The sequence below is a fragment of the Parasteatoda tepidariorum genome, chromosome 7 (genome assembly GCF_043381705.1).
Source record: "Parasteatoda tepidariorum isolate YZ-2023 chromosome 7, CAS_Ptep_4.0, whole genome shotgun sequence".
In the NCBI taxonomy this organism is placed as follows: domain Eukaryota; kingdom Metazoa; phylum Arthropoda; class Arachnida; order Araneae; family Theridiidae; genus Parasteatoda; species Parasteatoda tepidariorum.
The window spans coordinates 87,779,059-87,804,256 of NC_092210.1; the positions used below are offsets into that span (position 1 = coordinate 87,779,059).

Sequence of the window (25,198 nt, forward strand, 5' to 3'; positions counted from 1 at the left end):
TCACTAATTATATTAATTAGCATTTGATGCGACAAAGAATATGCCTTTAATAAATTATTTCTAATGACTAATGAAATATTGATATTTTGTGAATGATATAAACTGAAACAAAAACTGCCCTGAAAAAATTAAGTAGTATATTACAATAAGAACCTATCAGAAAAAAAGAACAAAATAAAAGATTGCTTTTTTTAATGTGATAACAGGATGTAATCTTCATGATCCAGAATAAGTGATTCAGCTTAAATAACTAATGTTTTAGATATTGTTTTCTAATTTATTTAGTTTCATAGAAATGAATACATAAAATAATATAAATTTAAATAATTTCTAACGTTAAAATCTATCAGTCGAGAATTTATACATTTCCCTATGATTTTTTTTTTCATGAGAAATAAATCTAAAAAATATTATATTCAAAATCTTATTGTTGACAACATAAAAAATCAACATCTACCGAGTTCAAATGCCCACAAGACTAATGAAATACAGTATTCAAATTCATATTTAAACTTATTGCATAAGTAAAGAGCACATAATTCCGTACTAACTTAACCTCTTAAACACACATAAAAAATAATAATGCTGATTAAAAAAAAAACAAAAAAAAAAAAAACACATCTTAATATGAACTTGCAGTAGATACCAGGACTTTATCAAAAAGCTATCAAGGTTTAAACTGCAATTGGAAAAAAAGAAAGATTTTATTCATTTAACATAATTTTTTAAGTAGCTTTTACCTAAATAAATATTTTTTTTTTAAAAAAATTGAAAATGAATCACTTTAATTATCAGCCATAGTTATTTTTTCTCAATAAAAGATTATTTAATACCTTTTTAACGGGCTTCACTAAAATAGTAATTTAAAAAAGTTATAAGATTTTAAATGGAACACTTAAAAATGTCTGTGTATATATATGTATTCAAATTAAAATGCTGAATGAAAAAGAAAAAAAAAACTTTTTCAGTTTAAAAATTTAATTAATACAAAACTAGGAAAATTATAGTATAGGAATACTAGATATAGAAAAATTAAGCTACAAATACAACAATTTGCTTAAAACATAGTAAATAAAATGTTATTTAACCCTTAATTATTAATGTAAGTATAAGTCCAAGGCATAATTTTTAAGCAATTTAAGTTGCATGATACTATAATAAATATCGAACAAAAATTATATCCATGGACCAAAATTAACGGCAAAGAAATCATACAGATTTAAAAAAAAAAAATAGCTAAAGATTAATGAATGAAAAGTACAAGAAACAACACCTTAAAGAATTTACTTAAGTAGTTTGCGCACTGGAAAAACATAACTTAATATATATTGCAAGTTCATTTTTTAAAACCTGTTCTTTTTATTTTTTTTTAAAAGAAATAAATAAAATGGAGGAAGGAAATTAATAATAGAATTTTTTACTAGCAAAAATAATTAGATTTAATAACGATCACAAATAGAAAATAATTTGAATTGAAAGAAACAGAGTTTTAAGTTATTTTCTTATATAGTAACATATTCCATAAACCAAATTGATACTTAATTTAATATAAAAAAATCAATTAGTTTTAGAACTGTTCTTTGTATATTGAAAAATTTGCAAGATTAGTATGATTTAAATAAACAATTTTGAATAATATGAAATGAAAATGTTATAATTTTTAGAGCCATCCAAATGAAAATTGAATGAATTGATTTCCACTTTTCAAAAAAGCATTAGAGTCAACACACATTTTTGAAAAAGTGTTATTCGGTTTTATTATGTTTTCGTTTTACACAAAAAGCCTACATTTAAAATAAATTGATTAAAAAAAAACACACTTTCTCCTATATTTTTTTAAGAATACATGGATTTTAAGATACAAGTTGGTGCGAAAAAAAATTGACAAATTTCTATTAAAATTGTTCTTTTTAAAAATCCTCTTAAGCTAATTTATATATTAGAGTTATTTAGTGATTAAATAGTAAAGATGAGAATGATATAATTAAAATATGATATAAATAGGAGATTTGATTTTTACATCAATATTTTACCTAATTTCTAGACTTCAAATTATTTACTGAAAGAAAAAGAGTGAACAAGAGTTTCTTCTGTACAAAGGATAAGGCATCTTGTTTCAATAAACTAGTAGAAACTAAACATTTTGCAAGTAAGTCCAGAGTGAATATGGAACAATCTACTCCGTGTACATAAACTTGGCAAATACTGAGCTTATAACATGCAGATGTGAAGTTGAAATTCTGCTTATACAGGATATTAGCTTAGAAATTGAAATCGCTAAATCACAATATAGGTCTTTTTACATTAGGAGGCAAAAAGCATCAAATAATACATTTTAATGTGGAACATGACAGGAGTGGCGTTACATTTACCTCACCTGTGCTATTTTTTCCATGTTTAAGAGAACCACTTTTTTTAGCAATTAGTAATTTTAGTGTCTAAAATAAGTCATTTGTCTCTTTGGCCTAAGCACACACTACAAACAGGTGTGCATATTTATCTTTACAATTAAACGAGTTATAAAAATACAATTCCATTCTTTATGAATGACACATTTGCCAACTTTTAAATTCATACACCTCCGTAAATAAAAATCAAGCAGTACTCATAATTTTCGTTAAAATAACTTTACACCATTCAAAACTTACTTACATTTTTTATTAAGCTTTAAGAAAAATAAAATGTTTTCAAAAATTAAAAAAAAATCTGGCCACTACAGAGATAATATATTGCCTTACATCTGTAACACCCAGTTTTTAATTTTTATAAAATTTTTCAAACCTCTGAAAGTTAAACAGGGTGCTTAGCCAAATGTTTCAACAAAAAATAAACACTTTTTAAGCACTCAAAAAATATTTTTAAGCACTATATGCATCAACAAAATGCAAAATTATTTTCTAAGACTTTACATGATTATATTAGCCACCATAAAAAGATCGATAGATTTTTCGGTTCAATTTCAGAAAATCGAAAATGAAGCACGAAATTGAGAATATTTTGCAAAATGCAGCATTTGCACATGAGAGTGCAATAATCTCACCAAATCCAGCTCAGTAGACGGACTTGCAAGTATTTCATTTAACATGCAAAATTATTGGGGCTTTCATATGCTATGGACCGTTATTATGCCAAAATGGATTGCGAAAACGTTAAATAGAACAATGTGAAAAGCACGGTTTTGTTTAATATGTGGCAAAAATCGACATGGTAAAGAAAAAAGTATCACTTTCAAAAAGGAAAAATTAAGCACTTTTTGAAAACACCCACTGAAAAAAGCATCTTTAAGGGCTTTTAAAAAACGAAAATAAGCACCTTTAAGCACTTTTTAAAAACGCTATGCACCCTGTTAAAGAAAACTGGAGGATGACCTCAAGAGTTACTTTAACAAATTATTAGAAGGCCTCGATTTTTTTTCGAAAACTGAAATATTAGCATTTTAAGTTGTTATAAATGATATTCGCAAATGGTGGAATTGCACATTTCAAAGCCAGAGTGGGGAAATTTTCATGTTAATACTTCAACTGATGGATATCTCCAACAGGTGGATCTATGTCGCCACCCCTGAAAAAAGTGTTCTAATTTTGAGAGGTAAAAATGACATTTTTATGCTCAAAGAGGTAATCAGATAAAATAGTCTCATTTCATACAAAATGAGAAGACAGCTTTACACAGAAAGGGATCAAGTGTGGAATAAAATTGCATATTATTTGAAAAGATAGGGTATGTCCGAAATAAGCTTATCGTCCTTCATATTACAATCCATTCTCATTCTTAATCAGCATGCGATAGACTTGCAAAGTGTTTTTTACTCAGAGTGGCAGATTACGAACATACCCAAGGACTTAGCATTAGTTTAAATAACAATCACTCTCTTTCCTATTAGCAAATATATATTATATGTACATATATATATATATAACAACATTGCATTTTCTATCAAATGGGAAACCCCACGTATGCTAAGATTTTTTTCATTTGCTTTATGAAATAAATTTCATGAAAAATGAAGTTTTTTTTTTAAATAAGAGAGGAAAAAATGAATTAGTTATCAATGTAAGAGAGAAATAAAAGCACCCACCCACATATAAATTATTAAATATAATAAAGGGATGCCAACCATAAAATGTATTTTTATGCAGTCAACAAGGGAAATATTCTACTATTTCCTCGAGCATTGCAATGTGATTGAATTCATTAAAAAAAGGTAATTTTTAGCAGCATAGAATGTTATACCATCGATGTTTTAAAACAGTGATAAAGACTTCTTTTTTAGATATGGTATAGAATTAATAACTCTCGGAAATGTGTTTTTTTTTACAAACAAACTACTAAATTATAAAACCAGTAGTAAGAGAATAATAAAACCAATAGTAAGAGAAAGCAAAAAAATAAATAAATAAAAAAAAAGTTGTATGAGATGTTTTATTCTAAGAAATGCTCTGAATTTTGAATTGATAAAATATTAAACTAAAGTAAACATTTATAAAAAAATATTTCTTATATAATAATCCAGTTACTAATAGAAAATAAATAAAATGTATAACAAATCGTAAATTTCATAGTTTTAACGCAACTAAAAGTAAGATAGATTTTATTATTAATGACAGACCAAATATAAAAATGCTTTATTTATAGCTGGAGAAGTCATAATTCAAACATTAAAAGCCTAAGCATGGGTCAATTAATAAAAACTTTCATCACCTGGATGAAGAGTTGCAAGATTTAAACAGAATTTTTTTTTGCAGTTTTAAAATGCTAGTTAATGCTGAGGAAAGCATGAAAAATTGATAACTGTTGGCAACCCCAGATGATACGAAAATAATTAAGCCATATAAGCAATTTACAATGCTGTGATTATTAACAAATAATTTTTTTTTAAATATTACTATCTACAACAATTACAAATAGAATCACCATGCATTGTATGTCATATAAATTCATATACATATAGAAGAGGAGAAAAATCTTTGCTTCAAAGCTTAGTAAATTGTAGATTTAAGTGAAACTGTCAGAAAAATTCACGCAATGATATAGTTGTTAAAACTAATACAACTAAATAAGTTCATAAAGCATACCATTAGACAATTTTATATTTTCCTATGTATAATATAAAACAGCATTTGAAATGCTGAATATATTCTAATCCTTGCTAGCATGATAAGGCAGTGTGCAAAGAGGGCTCAACATATCACCACGGCAATAAGTTTTTTTTTTTTCACACGTTAAAGATGAGTTAGAGTAATAATAAAAAAATTAACTATCCATAATAAAAAGCACAAGTTTGATAAAGTATGAAGTTAAAAAATTTGCAGCTTGCTCATGATGCATTTGCCTTATTTAAATACTTCTGAGAATGCGTAAAATTGCAAGATATCATACTGAATTTTTAAAAATTGTCTTTTTTTTTTATTTTTTATAAAACCTGTTATAATATCGCTCTAATTTTTTTTCAAAGATTCATATTGGTCGTAGATGCATTTTTGCAATATTTAATGGAAACAAATAGACCTTATTTTTAAGCTGCTGATGGCCATTTCTCTAAGTAGATCTGCAATCTTCAGCACATAAAAATTTTAATTGAAAACATATAATATTCATGTTACTGAACAGGAAAATGGTGATTTATGGAGAAACTTTCTATTGTCAAAGTCCCAAATGGCTAAAAGATTCTTTGAACTGCATCCTATTTATTAATAAAAAGAGAAGCTAAACTTACTTTTTAAGAATTATTTTATTTTTTCTTCCAGTTATATTCTAACAATATTAATTTAAGGTTATGATTTAAAATTTTTCATTTTGTTCAGTTTTCAATATCAAAGACAAATATAAAGGTATAATTTCAAATGTTGGTACAAGGATTGACAAACATGTGTTCTACAAGCAGTAAAAATAAAATTTGCCTTTGAGACAAATGTATCATGGGTAAGTGCAAAATTTTTCAGTAATCCCTTGTAAAACAATTAATCCTTACAAACACACTTTCACAGAAATACAATGAAAGAGACGAGGGAAAAACTCCATACAGAACAGAAGGGACAGATTTAAAAAAAAGGGGGGGGAATTAAAAAGTATAAACCAAATACAATATGACTAGATAAGTATAAGTTGTTACAGCAGTCTATGAATAAGAGCTTTGCAACTACATACAAATGCCCATCAAGAAAAATTCTCTGTTGAGCAAAGAACCTATCAATCGATCGATGCACAATATAATGGTCAAACATTGACCGACTGTAATAACATGTGATTTTTTTTTGGAGAGTTGACAAAATAGACATCAAGAAGAGATAAGGAACCATTCTTCAAAAAACGGAACTATGCCACATTATCTGACCAGTTATTAAAAAATTCGCACTGGCTCTTAGATTTCAATACTATACACACTTTTAAGTTATTCAGTCATAGAAGTAGAGCTGCCTTAAGATTTATACATTACCAGTGTCACCACCCCTACACAGCACACAAACCAAAATTCTTCAAAGGAATTGAAATTAGAGGCACCAGCAGATGACTATTTTACAAGTGACTTCAAATCATTAAGTAGACTTTAATGAATTATTTCATAGCTACCAACGAGAAAAGTTCCATAGATTTTAGGTAGTAATTTTCAAGTAATTATATACTTAAATACCTGACATTAATTGGACTTCTTGTTTTTTTTTTATGTTTATTACTCATTCAATTAATTTTAAATAGTTTGATCCTGTATGTTATTCACAAAGGTGTAACAAGTTTTAGAGTTGACAAATATTTTTGATCAATTTTATAGAAAATTCAGGAGTTATAAATTGAAAAAATATAGCCATTTTAAACTGATTATTAAATATGAAATAAGCATTATTTACTTTGTGTCTAACTCAATAATTTAAAACATGATATAAATATTAAATTATCACAAGATTTTTAACTTTATTTATTTTACAATTAAAAAAGTTTCTGATAATATCCTTAGGTAAAAAAAAANAAAAAAAAAAAAAAAAAAAAAAAACACTAAACACCAAAATTTTTGATTGAACAATGAGATAAGGTCTTTTAGGAAATCTAAATGAGTCCACAGCTACAAATTACTAACGTTTCACAGGTATGTATGTATCTACATATATAAATCAAATAATAATAATAAAGAGATATCTATGAAATAATATTTTTGACTAGAATGGTCTTATTAAACTTAGGCTCATATGTTTTCTAACAACATCAATCTATGGTAAAATAAAGATAAAAACATAAAGTAACGTGTTGGTTAGAAATTTTAAAACTTGGTTGCACATGTACAACAATACAAGCTAAACTGCCAAAGGCACAATCATACTACCAAAAAAAAAAAAAAAAAAAAAAAAAAAAAAAAAAAAAAAAAAAAAAAAAAAAAAAAAAAAAAAAAAAAAAAAAAAAAAAAAAANACAATAATAATAAAAAGAAATAAAGTTTGGTTTATATAAAAAATAAAACTAAAGCAATAAAAGAGAATACATCAATTTAAAAGACACTTGTAAAATTAGAATTCTGATGGTGCCTAGGTAAATTAAATTTTCTTGCCTAACAAACAGACCTGCCTGCTGAAATAGTTTCCCTGAGATGATGAAGCAATTCATAGAGAAGCACCATCTGCAAAGTGATTTGTCTCAATTGTAAAATTTTACTTCAGATCACAGGAGGAAAAACCTCTGAGCCTCAATTTTGCACTTCAAATACACTTAGTTTCAGAGTATACAACGCTTATACATGCTGTGTAGACACACAAAAGCAATTCATTATGTAAGAAGTCACTGGTTTCAAACAACTAGGTATTACCAGAAATAATGGAATTTTTCTATTTAAGATTTTTCTAGGAAATTTTAAATGACTAGATACTAGAGCTCGATTATAAAGGCAGGTCTGGGATTGTATCACTTTTTTAATTCAAAATTTTGTTCTGCTGGATAAATTTAAGTAAACATACAGTGCCACCAGGCATATTTCACTCTCATACACACACATCTTATACAAGATTTCATAAAAACTATAACACAATATAACAGTTTTAAAAATAAATTATCCACATAATTCAATTATTGTTTAATAAATAAAAAAAAATCTAATAATTTTTCAATAAATATAATCTTTGGTACTGACAAGACTAGTTTTTCTTAAATAAAATACATTTGGGCAAAATATGAAAGAATGTTGAGTAAAAACAAATATTTAAACATCAAAGCTTTCAATAGTTATCTTAGCATTTGTCTGCGTAAGAAAAAAACTTGATGTAGCTTTAAATAAAATGATTTTTTAAAGCATTAAAAACATTCCAATATTTAAAATTAAAAATATATATAATTTTTATAAATCAAAACATAGTAAATCCTGTAAAAATGTATCTCTTTTAAATACCTCACAATAGAAATAAACAAAATGAATTCGTCAATCACTTCATAGCATCTCATGCACACATTATAGGTAAAAAAAAGGTTTACTTAAAAAAAAAAAAAAAGTCCAGGACACAAAAACAATCAGAATTCTAAAAATGATCACACACCTTCATCCAACATACAGCTCCCCTCCAGCTCAATAGTAACTTAGCAGAAAGATTTGAAAGAGGACATTCCTGTAAAAGGTTTTACAGTAAAATCTGTTGATGCCAAGGTGGGGTGATTTCACTGATTCAGACAGCTAGTGCAAGTCACTCATTGACTGCAATCCAGTGTCTTTTGATTAGAAACTCTATTTGTGAACTGCTGTAAATGGGGATGATGCAGATCCAGACATGTGAAAATGCACGTTTTGCCACTTCCCATCTTTCTTTGACCAGACACGTGTTTCTTCTGACTGCAATGTGTGGGCCATGCCACTTCTGTGAGACAGCAGAAAAACAATTATTAATTCAAAACAATATAAATAATTTACTTCTAGTTATTGCCAAACAAATAAAATGAGATACTCCAATATAATTTAAATATTAATTTTGAGAAAAAATGGAAAGATATCTGTTATTTATTTGAAAAGAACATTTGATGGGTAAAATGGTGTAGTATATTTTAATGAAATTGGAGACAGCACCTGAAACTTAAATATTTCTGACTCCCAATTAAAACAGAAGATTTAGGAAGAAAAAAAAACTTAACTAAATTTTCTAGCAACAAAATGAAATAATTTTCTAATAAAGAATGCAGAGGTCTGTTTAGAAGAAATTTGGGTCCGTTAACAGACCCTTCACAAAATATCTTTTCATAAAAACGGACCCTTCACAAAATATTTTAACTTAAAAACGGACACTTCACAAAATAATTTATCTTTTAATTGGACCCTTCACAAATTTGTTTATCTTCCTTATTGTTTTGTCCCAGAAAGGGGGGGGCAAGAGAGACAGAAGTAAACAAACTAAATTTTGTCTTCGACAGACGCTTCTTCCTTTATTCGTCCGAAATGAACATTCTGCTTTCAGTATATGCTAAATACCAAATATTTATATGTTGCATCGCTAAGTAGCTGCAATTGCTGTTTATTTTTTAAAATTTAATTATAATTTTACAGTGTTAGGCATAATCTTGTAAGTCTTTACAATTTAAAAACTCTTTGAAAAAGATTTTTCGCAATAACGGACCCTATTTGCATAAATTCACAAAAGCGGACCCTGGTTGAAAGAATGTGACTTAACGTTTATTTTATATTCACACATTACGAGTAATTTTTTCACAATTTTACAAAAACGGACCCTTCACAAAATGTCTGGACAGACCCCTGGAATGGTATGCAATGTTTGAAAAATAAGTCTGCATACAAACATTCAAAACACGTCAATTAACTTTTAAATATTAAGAAGCTTCTATTTCACAGGATAGTATAGATAGCGCCACCATTATTTATGTTTTCAGATTTTTAAGAAAGAAGTCGCTACGAGAAAAAAAAAGTCTTTTTAAAACCCAACCATACTTAAATAAGCTATAAAAAATTGTTGAAGGAAAAAAGTTTCCCATTTCACACAAGATTTAGTAAACAATTATGGGTACAACAAGTATAATGGGCACAATGAAAAAGATATTGATAACCATACTTCAAACAAAGATTACAAGTAATACATATTTTTGTTTATTGTTCATAACTTTCTCCTTGTTTGAAATAAAGAGTTTGGTTTTATTTCATAAAACATAACTAAAAAAATTTTTTTTAATTAAGCCTCTTGCTTACTTTCTAAATAAAAATGTAAAGTTTATGACAATTGGATCAATGCACACAGAAGTGGGTTGAAAAGTCGAATGCCTTAAATTTTTCAGAGATTGTGCAGAAAAAGTCTCAATCACCATCAGAAGGAAGTAAATTCTTATAAATTGTAATAAAAAATTATTTAAAAATAATTTTGTAGCAATTTAAAATATTTTTTTCAAACAGTTTTTCAAATTAAATAATGTAATCGAAAGATAATTATTTAAGAGAAACATAGTATAGAGCTGTTCCCAAATGGTTCTGAGGAATCTTAAGGTCGCTAAGGAAAAGTGAGAGGAAATTTTAACCTGAGACAATTTTAAACAGTTTTTTTTGCTATCTGTAATTATAATTATATACAATCAATAATTTATTATTTGCTAATTATTTCTATCACCTTTACAAAATTATTCAAAATAAAATGCCATTTAAAGAGAAGTGGAAATTTAAAAAAAAATATATAGTCCTGTAATAGAAAAAAATTGGGAACAGCTGTTTTACAGCACCTTACTGTAAAAAAATAAAGGTTTCTTAAAGCCAGTTATAACAAAAAATAATTATCTGTATCTAATTGAAATTAAATCCCACTTAAGGAATTGACAAATGTCTTTAGGAACAGAAGAAAAAAAATTGAATTGAATTAAGATTTTAAGTTAAAAACAATGAATCATAAATAAGATGGATATAGAGATAGAAAAATATAAATTATGATTAAAAGCACTAGATTAATAAAAAAAATATTTAAAAATAAACTATTTTTAATTTAACTACCAAATCAACAAAAAAGAGAATGAATACATAAGCAATTCCGATTTAATTGAAGTTAAGTCAAATTGAAACAAAAAAAATATTACTATACCACAATAAACTAAAAATTGCTAACCTAATATAAAATAAATTAATAAAAAAAGCAATCTATTTAAATCCTTAATTATCAGAAATAAAAAGAAAAGGATTAAATACAAGGAGAACTTATTAATTAAATTAAAGAAAAACACTTAAAAGCTACCAAGCAGAAACGAGTTAAAAGAGCTAACAAACAAAAATATTAAAATCTGGGACAAGCCAGGATATAATAAGATCAACTGAATTTTAAAAAAAATCTTTATCCTAAAAATTATAAATGAAAATAATTTATTGTGAAAGAACAGAAATATGATAAAAATTAGAGAAAACTGCAATCTGCTTCATAAAATAATCATATGCTTATATTAATAAGCAGTCTTCAGTTTTTTTTTTTTTTTTTTTTTTTTTTTTAAGGAGCTTATTTTTTTAAAAAAAAAGCAGATATGATTCCACTTTAGGCAAAACTTGTTCATTAAGAAATATTGTTAAAATTAGATTTTAAATAAATAAACATTTTGTATGCAATAATTATTGTATTTATTTGAAATTATTAAACAATGATATCAATAAATGATATCATTGTTTAATAATAACGAACGAACATGATAACGAAAATTGAGAAAAAAAAAGACCCTAACATATCTAATTTCAAGGCTTCTTTTTCTTAATTTCTTTAAATCGGACATCTAAATGCCAACACTTATCTTCAGAAACACTTGAGAATAATAAAAGAATTTAAAGGATGGACCTAATGAGAATCGGCCTAGCAAAAGACTTAATTTTTTAAAATACTTTATTTCGCAAATTAAAGTATTGAAAACGGAAGAGTGAAATCCCTCAATTCAACAGAGGGTCAAAGTTCCAGAAAATCCTGGTTTTGCAGTAAATAACGTTTTTCACTGGAAATTCTTCTACTTTTTTTTCCCAAATCTTTCCCTGACATTAATATAAAAATTTAGAATTTTAACTAACTTAATATCTTCTGTAGCCTCATTGGGACCGTGAAAGATCAGAATTGAATCTTCTATCCCTCAATGAGCCAAACCAAACTTTGGCACCGAAAAGACAGGAAAAGGTATGAAGTTATAATGCTAAGATTTAGTACAGATGTTTTTGGTAAGAAATGGTAGCCTTTAAGCACTCCCACAAGCTGATCAACAATAAGACTTTTTAAATATTTTGTTTGAATTTTAAGCATTTTTAGTCAAATTTTCATATCTTTTAGCTTATTAAAGGGTCGAAAGATACTGATTAAGAGTTATAAGATTTTGAATACTTATAAATCGCGGAAATTAGCACTTTTTCCGTACAATATCTGACTTTTCCGTACCAACCTATACAGTTTAAGGACACAAAAGATGTGGTTACACCTAGAAAATCTCAAAGTAAAACCAACTTAGGGTGAATGAAACAAAAGTAAACAGAGCTAGACACAGAAACAAAAGAGCTAAGAATGATAAACTAAGATGTCTCTAGGATACAGAGAGACAAATATTTTACTAAAAAGGGAAGACTGGAGAGGGATTGAAAGTACGATCACTGTAAAAAAATTGATAAAACTTATATCCAGAGATTTAGAGGAGAAATAAAAAATCATTTAATGCATACTTTTTATACTCAAAGTTATTAAAAGTTTATAATTTTCAGGGTCATTTATTGAAGAATGTTAATTTTTTGACTCTATTTATAAAACAAAAATACTTAGTGAATACTAGTAATATGTGGCAACAAACAGAATAAAAAAAATCAACATACTTGTCCATGTACTGTGTAAGTCTTATGTATGCTATGCAAGCAGCATCATCACCAAGTAGATGTACTGAAGGATTCAATATCGTACTATGAACAGTTTTGCTATTTTTTCCTAAAACTAAAGTAAAAAAATAAGAATACTTAATCAAATAGATGAATAATTTGGAGGATTATTCACATTCAAATTTCAAAATAATGTTAATGATTCTACAAATATTATGTTACCAGAGAGTCAATAATTAAGTTGAAAATGATAAAATTACAATCAATAAAATTCAGTTAATATAATATAGGCATAGCTGCCAACATGGATAGGAAAAAATCCAGTAGATTTCATGAAATATAAATTTCATGATAATTGTTGCAAAATGTACCAAATATTTCACACATAAGGAATTATAGGGATTTTTATAGTCATCAAAAAAGAAAAAATGCAATATTTTCTAGTCATGATTGGCATTAAATATGTTTGAAATGTTGTGTATTATGTTTATTCATAATTTTGAATAGTAATAGGCATTTAATTCATAAAAAATAACTAAAATGTTTTTACAGGGTTCCCACTCTATGATGAGATTGAAATTCAAGGACTTTCCAGGACTTTTCAAGGACCTCAACAAAATTTTCAAGGACCTTAATNCTGAATAACAATAAACTGAACATTTAGAACAAAAAAAACATTCACATGAACATTTTAGAACAAAAAAAAAAAGTTTCAAATTGATTTCTATAAATGAGGCTCGCTTCATTATATACAGTAGGGCAGGGGTGGCGAACCTTTATGTATCAACGTGCCATTTTTTCTAGAAAAATTTTAATGAGGTCATAGACATGCCATCAAACAATTTTGACTCACGTGATTATTGGGAAAATAATAATACTAAATACTATTAAATCAAAACTCTTTATTTACTTATTATTTATTACGAATTTACTTATTATTTATTCCTATTATTTATTAATTCAAAACTTATTATTTATTACGATATTCCTATTATTTATTAATTAGAAACTTATTATTTATTACTATATTCCTATTATTTATTAATTAAAAACTTATTATTTATTAAGAAATTTTTTTTTTGCAATGTCTCAGTTTTATGCATAATTAAACTTTAAAGTAACATCAGTGAGACTTCTGTTGTTGCAGATTAGATGACAAATAACTTATATTAGGGATGTAAGATGTTAGTTTAAGCAGAATGCATGATGAAGTGGAGTCGTCTGTCAAACGGTTTCTAAGCGAGTGTTTAATGTTATTCATCTCTGAAAATAATGACTCGCAGGCATAGGTAGACGAAAATATAACTAAAATAGCACGAGCCAGCTTCTTCAAACAGTTCAATGTGTCTGGTAACGAATTCCATTCTACCAAAATTTTGATATTGGCATTTTTACTCATATTGCTTGTCAATCTTTCTGTTTCGATTAATTCCAACTCTTTTCTTGTTTCAATAAATTTTTGAACCCATATTGAACTGGACTGGAAATCAATCAACTGCATTTCAAATTCTTCAATTTCCAACCAATCGAATTGAGACAAGTTCAATTTATCAAATGAAGTCACATCAGGGTACATAATAAACTTGAGTGTTTCTGATAATTCCTTGAACTGGAAAAATCTCGCTGAAAATTCTTTGATTGAAGAATCAATAACAGAAATAAATTCCTCAGTGACTATTTCTTCGCCTGGTTTCTCATGTATATCTAAATCGTTGATACTTTTTCTCAAGTTTGGAAAATACTTGTAGTTTCTTGTAATAACACCGTTCCTGAAAACATGCAGTTTAGCATCAAAAGCGAGAATGAGATCTATCATGACGATAATCGTTTTATTCGTGCCTTGAAGCTTCACATTCAATTCATTGAAACGTTGGCATATGTCTGTAAAAAACATCAATTTTGAAAGCCACATGACATGCAACAACTGTGGGTATTGTTCAATTTTCCCCTCATTTTGTAGGAACAGTCTGATTTCTTCCAAGCAATCAACAGAATTACGTTCAGAATGCCTTTGAAGTACGTTCCCGCGGCTCAACCAGCTAACATTATTATACATCAGTAAGCCATTATACACCGAGCTGACTTCATCCAACAGAGCATCAAACTTTCGCTTATTTAAAGCTTGCGAGGAAATTAGGTTGACTATTTTTGTGACTATCGCCATTGCATCATCAAGAGACGTTAAACCACTCTTAGCACATAAGGCTTGTTGGTGAATGAGGCAATGAAATTCAAGAATCGAGTGCCCTACGTACGCTTGAAATAAACTTATGAAACCATTTTTTTTTGTTGCCTAGCATACTTGGAGCACCATCAGTTGTTACCGAAACAATTTTTTTCAAATCAATCTTTTTTTCAATAAGCGAATTTGTAACAGCCGTACAAATATCTGTGCCCTTTGTAGTTGTTAGCAACAAGGTTATCGCAATTAATTCTTCCTTTATGACGTTTCCGACACAATATCGAGCAAAAACAGCTAAGCGTGCAGATTTAGTAATGTCAGTGCTTTCAACAAGACATAGCGATATAAAAAGAGCGGAGTTAATGTCAATTTGTTGTTGATCTGTTACATTTCCGGCCAATTTTAATATTCTTTCTTTTATTATATATTACATCTCTAGATAGAGGGGTATCTTTGATGCGCTGAATTATCTTATCTTTGTTATCGAAATCATCAAAAAGTGAGGGCACGCATGCTAACCAGGCTTCCTTCAAAAACTCTTCCTCTTGAAAAGGCTTACTATGCCGAGCAATGATATTTGCAGCCAAGTAACTAGCCGCACTCGCATGACAATTTTTGCCAACATATTTAATCATAGAAGTGGACTGTTTATTTCTGCCCTTCATTGCACTTGCAATTAATTCCTTTTGCTCTGGTTCGCTTTTTTGACTAACGAATTTGTGATTTGTTTCAAAATGCCATTTTACAGACGATACTCTACATACCACTGTTCCAGAACATAAAACACACACTGCTTTATCGCCTTTACTAATCATGCCATATTTCTCTGTCCACCAAGTTTGAAATTCTCTGATATGTTTACTATTTTGCACTTTTGTTTTTCTTGCTGAACTAGCCATGTTAAATAACACTTAAAAATCACAAATATAACACAAATAAACTTTAAAATACAGTTGTGTCAACGAAACTGACTATTATGCTTTGCGTAAACAAATAATACGTCACTATACTACGTTTCACCTCAAGCTTTCACTACAGGGAAAGTAAGGAATTATAATACTACGCTTTTGAAAAGTAGATCTTCGCTATTTCGGAATTAATTACAGTTTATAAGTTCCTATAAATACAAATAAATGTTGTATAAAAAGAAAAGTTGAAAAGTTTATCTTTGAACATGTATTACAAGTTTTATCATGCTTAAATATACTTAATTTATAAATACCTTCTCAGGAAAGGCCTTAGGCGTCATATTATCTCCTGTGCAATTTTTGTTTCGCTTTCATTCGCATAGCTTAATTGTTCTTTTGTTTTGTTTTCTATTAGTTATTATATGCTAAATTTTTTTGCTAGTTATTTATTGTAAGCTTGCTTTTTATGATTATTAATTGTTTTCTTTTGCATTAATTGTTAATTTTTTTATAAACAATTGTTAATTTTTTTTTGTTCTTTGTGAATGCTAGTTCAATTGTTAATATCCCTCATGGTGAACTTTGCGATTGGTGGCGTGCCCAAAATATTGTGTTGCGTGCCATCAATGGCACGCGTGCCATTGGTTCGCCATCCCTGCAGTAGGGAATCGATTATCCGGAACGATCGGGATCATCGCTATTCCGGATAACTGATTTTTCTGGTTTTCTGAATCGCTACAAAAAGCAGTTTTTTTTATTGTTAAACTCAACTAAAAAAAAAAAAATTGGAAATAATCTTAAAAATAAGAAAAAACGATGAAGTAATACACTAATGATTATTTCCAAAATGATGGTAAGGTAAACATCTTTCAAAAAAGAAAGGAAAATCCTAAAATCTTATGAGGAAAAAAAATTTATTTTTTTTTGAAAATGGCAGGAAAATGTATTGAATTTCGTTCCGGTTTTTTGGTTTTTCCGATTTCCGGATAACGGGTTCTGTACTGTATTAGTAATACTTATTTATATATTCAATCAAGCAATAATTTGTGCAAAAATTCTATTTAAATAGGGATTTTTTTAGGAAACTTATTCATTTTTAGGGAATTTTGTAAATGTACAAAAACCATGAGAATTTTTTTACTAAACCAGTAGACCAAGAGAAATTAGTGAAATCTAGTAATTAACTGGAAAATCCAGTAGGGTTGGCAGCTATGTATAGGAAATTAATGTTTTAAATTTTTACCATTGTCAAAGTAAAATTTGTGAAAATCCATTCCTTCTACCAAATTACCTAAGGATTCTGGTTCAAAGGCAGTCATATGAGGATCACAAAATTTTCTATAACAATAATAATAAATCTTATTTTAAATAATATGTAAAATTGAAAACACACAACACAATGTGAAATTCATTATTAAAAAAGCTTAGTGGTAAAATGTTTTGAAAACACTTAAACAATTAGCTAAACATAATTTCTAAAATAGAATCAAAAGAAACTTTTAAACTTAAATTTTTTTCTATCCTGACTTAATTTTCCACAAATATTTTTATTTTTGTACAATGGCTGCTATATTAATTCAGTGCTATCCATTCATCCAGCTCACCCTGAATTTAAAAATGTGCACATTTCTACAATAATGTGACAAATTATATTAAACACATATTGATATCATTTTACAACATACTATTGATAAAAAATATCTCAATTTCATTTGCAAAAGAAAATGCATGATTTGTTACTCAACTTTAATATCTCGTTTTCTACTCGGGCAGGTTAGTGCTGTGATTAGTTAAAAAACAAACTGATGCGAAGTAATACACATTGATGTATAATCAAAGGTATGTATCAACAACAATTATACAGGTTTTGTAGTAGCCCAAAGAAAAAAATCAGGGCATTTTTTAAAAAATTAGGATATCAGAACATTTTTTAGAGCAGTGTACATATAACACCCTACTTTTAAAAAAAATAAACAGCACAATAAGAACTATAATTTGCTCCTTTTAACCGTAGTGAAAGCAAATTTGATCGCAAAAGAATAATACAGCAACATACTATTTTAAATTTTAGAATTACTTTGTTTAATACAGAAAGTTTCAAAAGTATTCAGTACAATTTTATCAATACTGCACATTTTATAATAGTCTCAAATCGATATATGGAAATATTTTATATTTCTGTTGCATTGAAAAAAAACAACCCAGTTTTAATTAAAATTTGTAATCAAATTCAAGATTTCCTTTGCCAACTAATTTTAAAGTAGGGTTTCTGATCTTCTATCTGAGGGTTCTATCTTAAAATGAAAACAAAGTAATTTCAGTGGACAATCCTTTAATTCATCATTTAAAAATTCTATATGATTACTGTCTTGTTGATTGGAATTCACTTTTTTTTAAAATCACATATAAGAGAAGGTTTAACAATTTTGAAGCAACAAAACTTCATCGGACAAGATATTTGACTTCATTTGCCGAAATTAATAAATAAGAATATGATGATGAAAATTTGATAAAATTATTAATCAAGTTTCTTTTTAACATAATAACTGAATTCCTAAAACGTTTGAAGCAATGAATCCTGTGGGTAAGGCCATAATGCCTGAACCTTGCATATAATCAGTAGATGGTTCCTAAATTAGAACTACAAGACTTTTGCAATTCCTACTAGCATTTTCGATCAAAAATCTAATCTTTTGATTCCAGAAAACTACTTTTTTAAAAATCTAAATTTGTATTCTTAGTAAGTGGGGTATTCTGAACGCAAACAGCATTATCAGGACAAAAAGCTAAAAATAGGATAAATACGGACAAAATATTTTTGGAAAAAAAGAAAAATCAGAATAATATACGAATCGTGAATTAAATATATTGTATTTGAAATTCTGACAGAAATTGTTTAAAAAATATTTTTGCATCAGATGTAACTATAAATGTTTTTCCCCACCAAGTGAATTCTTTAAATAAAGAGGTTTTTAATAGGTAAAGATGTTTCGTAGGCAGTTTTTTTTGTAGGTCATGGTCTTAAATTCACTTTTTTTAGTGAAGCCTTGGAAAAAAATAGTTTCATCCCCCAAGAAGATTTTGCTGATGCGTTAATTGTTACGAAATAAATGATAACTTGGATTTGAAAAATAATCAATTGAAATTGAAAAAAATGTTTAAACTTAGTAATATAGAATGTGTGACACAATAAGAAGGAATAAATGACAAGTAATTTTACTAGTTAACAATCTGTAATGACAATTTTATATTTTGTAACAGTTCGAATTACAAAGATTTTTAATCTATTTTGAGATATTTAGATTTTTGAAAAATTTAAATATAAATGTTATAATTTATACCTGGTAACATCTGATGATAATTCTTAAGCAAATAATCGAATCTTAATTTCCCCNTTTCCCCCCCCCCCCATTGAATTTCTAGTACATTTTTCTACACCTTTGTAATTTCAAGTAACTCAGTTTTACAGATTAAGTGCAGTAAAACAAAATGTAATACATAGCAAAATAAAGGAAAATAAATTACAAGAAGCCCTAAAATTTTTAATAACTTTTGAAGAAATTAGATTTTTTTTTTTTAAAAAAAAAAAGCTTAAGTTTAAAACAAACATGACCCTTTCAGGTGGTATGTTAAATTTCAACCCTGTAGTTTTATTTTAACAAGTGATATATTTTTTAGGATAATATGAATCATCCTGAATGCTAACTAGTTAAAGTAACACAGAATATATTCGATCACACAAATGGGGGTTTGAGACATAATTAAGGAAGTTCTGGAGAAATGAATGATCTAGTTACAAAAAATTGCTTAAAATTTTTTGTGAAAAATTGCATTGCTTTAGAATATTTTTCCCTGTTTAAGAAAATTAAAAAATATATTTTTAAACTTCAATTTAACATACTTTTTATTTCTTTATGCTATGTCAACTTACTGTCTAAAAATAATATTTTTTAATATAATAAATATAACAAATAAATTTATATGCCAATTTTGTTTATTTCTAAGTTAGAACTCCTTAAGATCACGGGTGGGGCCAATTTTATAAATTATTACTATTTCAATATATTTTTATTTTTTAAGTGTATGCTAGTGTGTAGAGTTATGTAAAATTCTTTTGTTTGTTAAAGAAACAAATTTTATCAAAATTTTTTAACAATATACAAAACTTACTTTACAAAAAAATATTTCAAAAAAGTCATTGTACAAAAAAAGGGCTATAATTTTGAAAAAAAATTGTGATTTTGAGGAAATATCAGGCTTTGATAATTTTTTGCTCGCCTGGTTAGTTATTGCTTTAACTTTCAAATAATAATGTTTGGTATATTGATGTTTTGATAACTCTTGTTGCTTGGTCAGTTGAAATATTTTTACTTTAGATACAAGATTCTGCAACAATTATGTTAATTTCTTTGTATTTGCATAGATCTTTGCATTCAAATATGTTAATAGTGCATAATTTTTACCCCAAACCCTTAAGAAAAAAAAATTGCTGCAATTAAAGGTTCAAAAATCACTTATAAAGGAATAAGGAATGTAAAGTAGTAATTATTGTATTTTTTAGAGAGTGAATGTGTGAAATGTTAAGTAACTCACGTGTAACATTCATAATCACCACTATTCACAGCTTCAACTAATTGTTCAGTCAGCTTAATTACCTCCTGCTTTCGAGCTAAAAATAGAATTAATATATTACTCTTTAAAAACTATAAAGTACAAGTAGTAATAAAATTTATTAAAATTAGCTTCGATTTATTTGAGATATGTGTAAAAACAGATTTTTATGCAAATATGGGGGAAAAAATTAACACTTATAAAAGTATGATTGTAAATTAAATTTTTTTTTGTCAAATTCCTAGAATAAATGAATCAAATTATGTTTAAGGGTACCATTAAAAAATAAATATAATCAAAAAATATATTTAAAATATAAAAACAAATGGAATTATCATCTCTTTTCTAGTTAGTAATAATTATAAATTATGAAATTACATAAAAACGATGATGAAAATTAATATTAAATGTTTAGTTCTCAGTTTGTTAATTGATCATTTTAAGCAATTATTTTTAAATGCAGCCATTAGTAAAACATTAACTACTGGATAAATTATTAGTTGTACTATATATAATTAAAAAAGAAAAGAAGAGTCAGATGTGAATAATGCACAAAACTACAGAAACTGTGGAGAATTGTTTGGTGATGATAAGAAGGTGATTTATAGGAAGATGAATATAGATAGTCCAGTTAAACAAATTTAAGGGCTGTACCAACACTACAAAACAACAAAATTATGAATAATATCAAAGTGATTCATGAAAAATTATATGTCTCAATAATTGTTAACAAGAATTGAACATTTAAAATAAATAAGTATATAAATAAATATAAAACACTAACCATATAAATTTCAATTTTCATGTCCTTTTAGAAATCAAAATTTTGAGAATATTTTTTTTCTTTCAAAAGAATATTTTTCCCAATTTAACATTTCCCTATCCAAAAATATTAAAAAAAAAACTGCCATGGGAAGGGGTTGTTGGTTGAAATGCTGCTTATTTACAATGAGAACAATTATACTGTTAAACGAAAAAAGACTGTCATCTTTTAGACTTGAGGAAATTATTTTAACGAAATAATAGGTGTCTCTATAATATTATTTAAAATTTTTTAATGAAAGAAAAAAAAGAGCCATTTAAATAGTTTACTTTATCATAGAATTTTTTTTAATGTAATAAAAAAACTACCCTCAAAGAAATATGATTATGTATAGAAATTGTAGAAAATATATACTCACGATCAAGTAGTCCATTAGCACTTTTTAAAGCTACAAAAATAACAAGACAAGAAATATATATTAATAGAATGTTATAATTACCAATATAGTGTAAAAATAACAGACATTTTAATAAGTGGCAGAAATATCCATGCCACTTGTAGCAACTCTAAACATTAAAGAGAGAAATAGTTAATTCATGATTTTTCTATTTTATCATTCATCAAGAATTAAAATAAAAACTAAATTTGATTTTCTGTAATGTAAACCATACCAGCTTTAATATTTTCCTAAGTTTTCATTTCTTTGCCACAAGAAACATTCATATCCTTAAATTTTTATAATGTTTGCTGAACTGCAATGAGTTATTTGCAATATTTTTAAAAGAAAAAAAGATTAAAAACTACACTTATAGATAGATCAATATAGTTTAAAATTATACAACAATGATTTAAATACACCCATCATTGTTCTATTAAGTTAAAATCTATACACTAGAAATTGATTTGACTTCATAACAATAAATCCCAATTTTTTAAAAATATCTTTCCCTATAATAACAGCATCAAATTTAATGTATCAAAAAGGTATCGAACCAGCATTTGAGAAAATAAAACATTAATTTATGCACTCTATCATTCATGTATTATTTATAGTATTCTTCGCAAATAAAAACAATACAAAATGAAAGGAAGCATTGTAAAAATTTCGTAAACCACCATTTTAGTTATATTATAGCTTAAATATATGATATGTAATAATTATGTTACATTTGAAGTATTTGTTAAATATTATGACACATTAAATAGCTTGCCTAATCACAAAATCCCAGGTTAGTTTCCTGAGCATTTTTAATTTGCGTGAGTTAACTCAAACTTTCGTCAAAATAAGAAAAGTTAACTGCATTAAGAGTAATATATAATTAGTTAATCCCAATAAATACACTTAATAGCAGTTAAACTGGCATTTACATATTAAAAAACAGGACAAAATTACAATGTTACCAAAAATCCACTTTAAAAACAAAGATTAAATAATTGCACAATTAATATCTTATTTTGCTTTTTTTTTTTTCTTTTTAATTCACAATATAAATAACAACAAAATATATCCGTGCAACACAAAACCAGAAGAGCAAACAATTTTTATTTAAGTAAAAAAAAAAAAAAAAAAAAAATTTTTTTTTTTGAACGTTAAACACCCCAAGCAAACCATATAGAGCAAACACAACACAATTGTTGACAGAAAAATATACACAGCAAAATACAACGAATTCTTTCAACATTGTGATAAGCAATATTTTATTGTAACTGGTCATTAAAAATAATCTAACGATACTGCTTTCCTCAAAAATTAATTTTAGAAGTTGTAATTTAGTAAAAAATTTAAAGAATAACTGAGGAACTTCTAATTCGTTACTACTGTAAAAAAGTTTATTTGTATACAGTACTAACAACATCTTTGTGCAGTTTGCAAACTATCAACACTTAATTTTTTTGATATAAACTTGTCTAAATTTATGCAGTTTTTACAACCTTTACAAAAAAAGTTTTAGAGATGTTTCAAATTAATTTTGAATTTTATGAAACTAATTCAAATGAAAGATTGCATACATTTTTAAAAAAAATTAAGTTTATAAGCTATGTATCTATAATTTTGTGTAAAAATAACAAAAATTATAACATTATAGAAAAAAAAAAAGTATTTGTATCTCCCTATATTTACTACATCGCTCTTTTAGATATCTAGATATTTGACATTCTGAAACACAAGTTTTGATTTTATTATTTACTTAACACATTACGATGGGATTCTGACAGCAAAGAAAAGATTTTTTAAATGGAAATATTCAAAATAGGATTTAAAAAATATAATAAATTTTTAAACGGAAATATTCAAAATAGGATTTAAAAAATATATTATCTTGGAAATTTAATAAAAATTTCAGTCTTGAAAATATTTTCAGAACTCATTACATTAACTCCTAAATAAATATTTTTATGATCCAATATTAATTTTCTCAAATTAGTTTCACTCAAAACTTTTTTAAGCATATTGGTTAATGAATAGTTTGAATAGCAGGACTGTTTCTATATGCATAAAGTTAATTTGATATTATAAATTTCAAAAATTTTTTTGCTTGAAAAAATATAAAATAAAATCTTATTCATGGACTTTAACCGGTTTAGAATGACTATCCATTTTAAGGATCTTTTTTTAAAAAAAAAAAAAAAAAAAAAAAACAACAACCTTTAAAACCAATATTTTAAATACTCATTTTTAAAAAATTTTCTTTTGACCAGTTAATTTCACTTCTACAAAGAAAACTTTTTTCAGAGTATATATGGTACAGAATAAAAGAAGAAATCACAGAGAAAAGGATGATTGGTAAATAGGGGAATTGGGGCAAGATTGAACAAGATAAAGCAAAATGAAGATGATAAAAAAAAAAGGTGTGGTAGGGTGAGGACCCCAGATATTGCAAGAATTCATCTGGTATTCTCACTTTCCCCACGATATCTTTTTTCTTGACTCTCATCTTTTGATTAATTATCCTCTTTCCTTGAAATTTCATTCTTTATCCTTGTGTTCCTTCTTTTATTTCGTGTTTTTAAACTGAAAAAAATTCTTCATTGCAGAACCAAAACTAAGGTATGATACGACATTATTTGTATCATCATGTTGTTTAGCTTTATAGGTATGAAGTACAAAGTTAGCTCTTTATTTACTTGGATAACCCATCTATCTTTTTATCTCATAATGTTGTTTTATAATAATGTTTCATTAAATTAACTTGTTACCAATCTACAACTTCTGCACTTATAATTTATGAGGGAAACAATATTTGATATATTTTGAATGGCTTTGGGGACTGGTGTTTTGTTCAAAATGAAAACTTGTCACTTACCCGTTGACATACTTGAAGAGCTTGTTTCAGAGGGCCTTTTATACACAAATTTATTATCAGGGGGATGTGGTGAGATTGGAGACTTAACTTTAAGAAAAAAGGAAGTAGAAGCAAAAACTCATATAATAGCATCTTCAATAAAATAAACTAAAATAAAATTAAAATACATAACAAAAAATAATTTATGCTCAGAGCTCCAGAAACAATTCAATTAAATTAAATGCAATTTAGAACTATCTTAAAAGGTAAATGCTCATAATTTGTAGAACTAACACAATATGCTTACTTCTGTAATAATTGGCATACAAATTTTCGTAAATTCTCAAATCACAATTTATTTACTAAATGCATAAAGAATATTTTAAAAATGTGTTTCCCCCCCCTGTTTGATGTCCAAAAATGTGTTCGATTGCCTTGAAAAGTCCTTGAAGTCTACCTGTGAAGTATTTGCATAAAAATACTTAAAATAATAAACAATAATAAGCATGACTAGAATGTTGATGACCTAAAAATTCTTAACAAATGCAAAAACCCAAGACTATTTTCAAAAACTGGCTTTATATTAATTTTTTAGAAAAGTTTATAAATTGTAATACTTAAAAATTTAAAAAACAAGGCACATAAAAATTAAACTAAACATGTAATTTATAAT

The 25,198-nt window shown here is 26.7% G+C and overlaps 1 protein-coding gene across 5 annotated transcripts in view; it reads right to left on the reverse strand.

The window, feature by feature from the left end:
* Positions 1-7,314: 7,314 nt before the first annotated feature.
* LOC107454899 (calcium/calmodulin-dependent protein kinase type II delta chain) overlaps positions 7,315-25,198 on the reverse strand; it is an 85,894-nt gene continuing 68,010 nt past the window's right edge. For 2 of the 5 annotated variants that reach the window (XM_071183723.1, XM_043042919.2), the window contains 5 exons: positions 21,660-21,689; positions 20,461-20,536; positions 17,111-17,205; positions 12,778-12,892; positions 7,877-8,827 (listed from right to left, as the gene is read on the reverse strand). In XM_071183723.1, the coding sequence (XP_071039824.1) occupies positions 8,698-8,827; positions 12,778-12,892; positions 17,111-17,205; positions 20,461-20,536; positions 21,660-21,689 (446 nt within the window). In that variant the 3' untranslated portion in view covers positions 7,877-8,697. Of the gene's footprint in view, positions 8,828-12,777; positions 12,893-17,110; positions 17,206-20,460; positions 20,537-21,659; positions 21,690-24,546; positions 24,634-25,198 lie in introns of all 5 variants that reach the window. The other 3 variants (XM_043042918.2, XR_006225220.2, XR_011637363.1) reach the window with 3 other exon arrangements.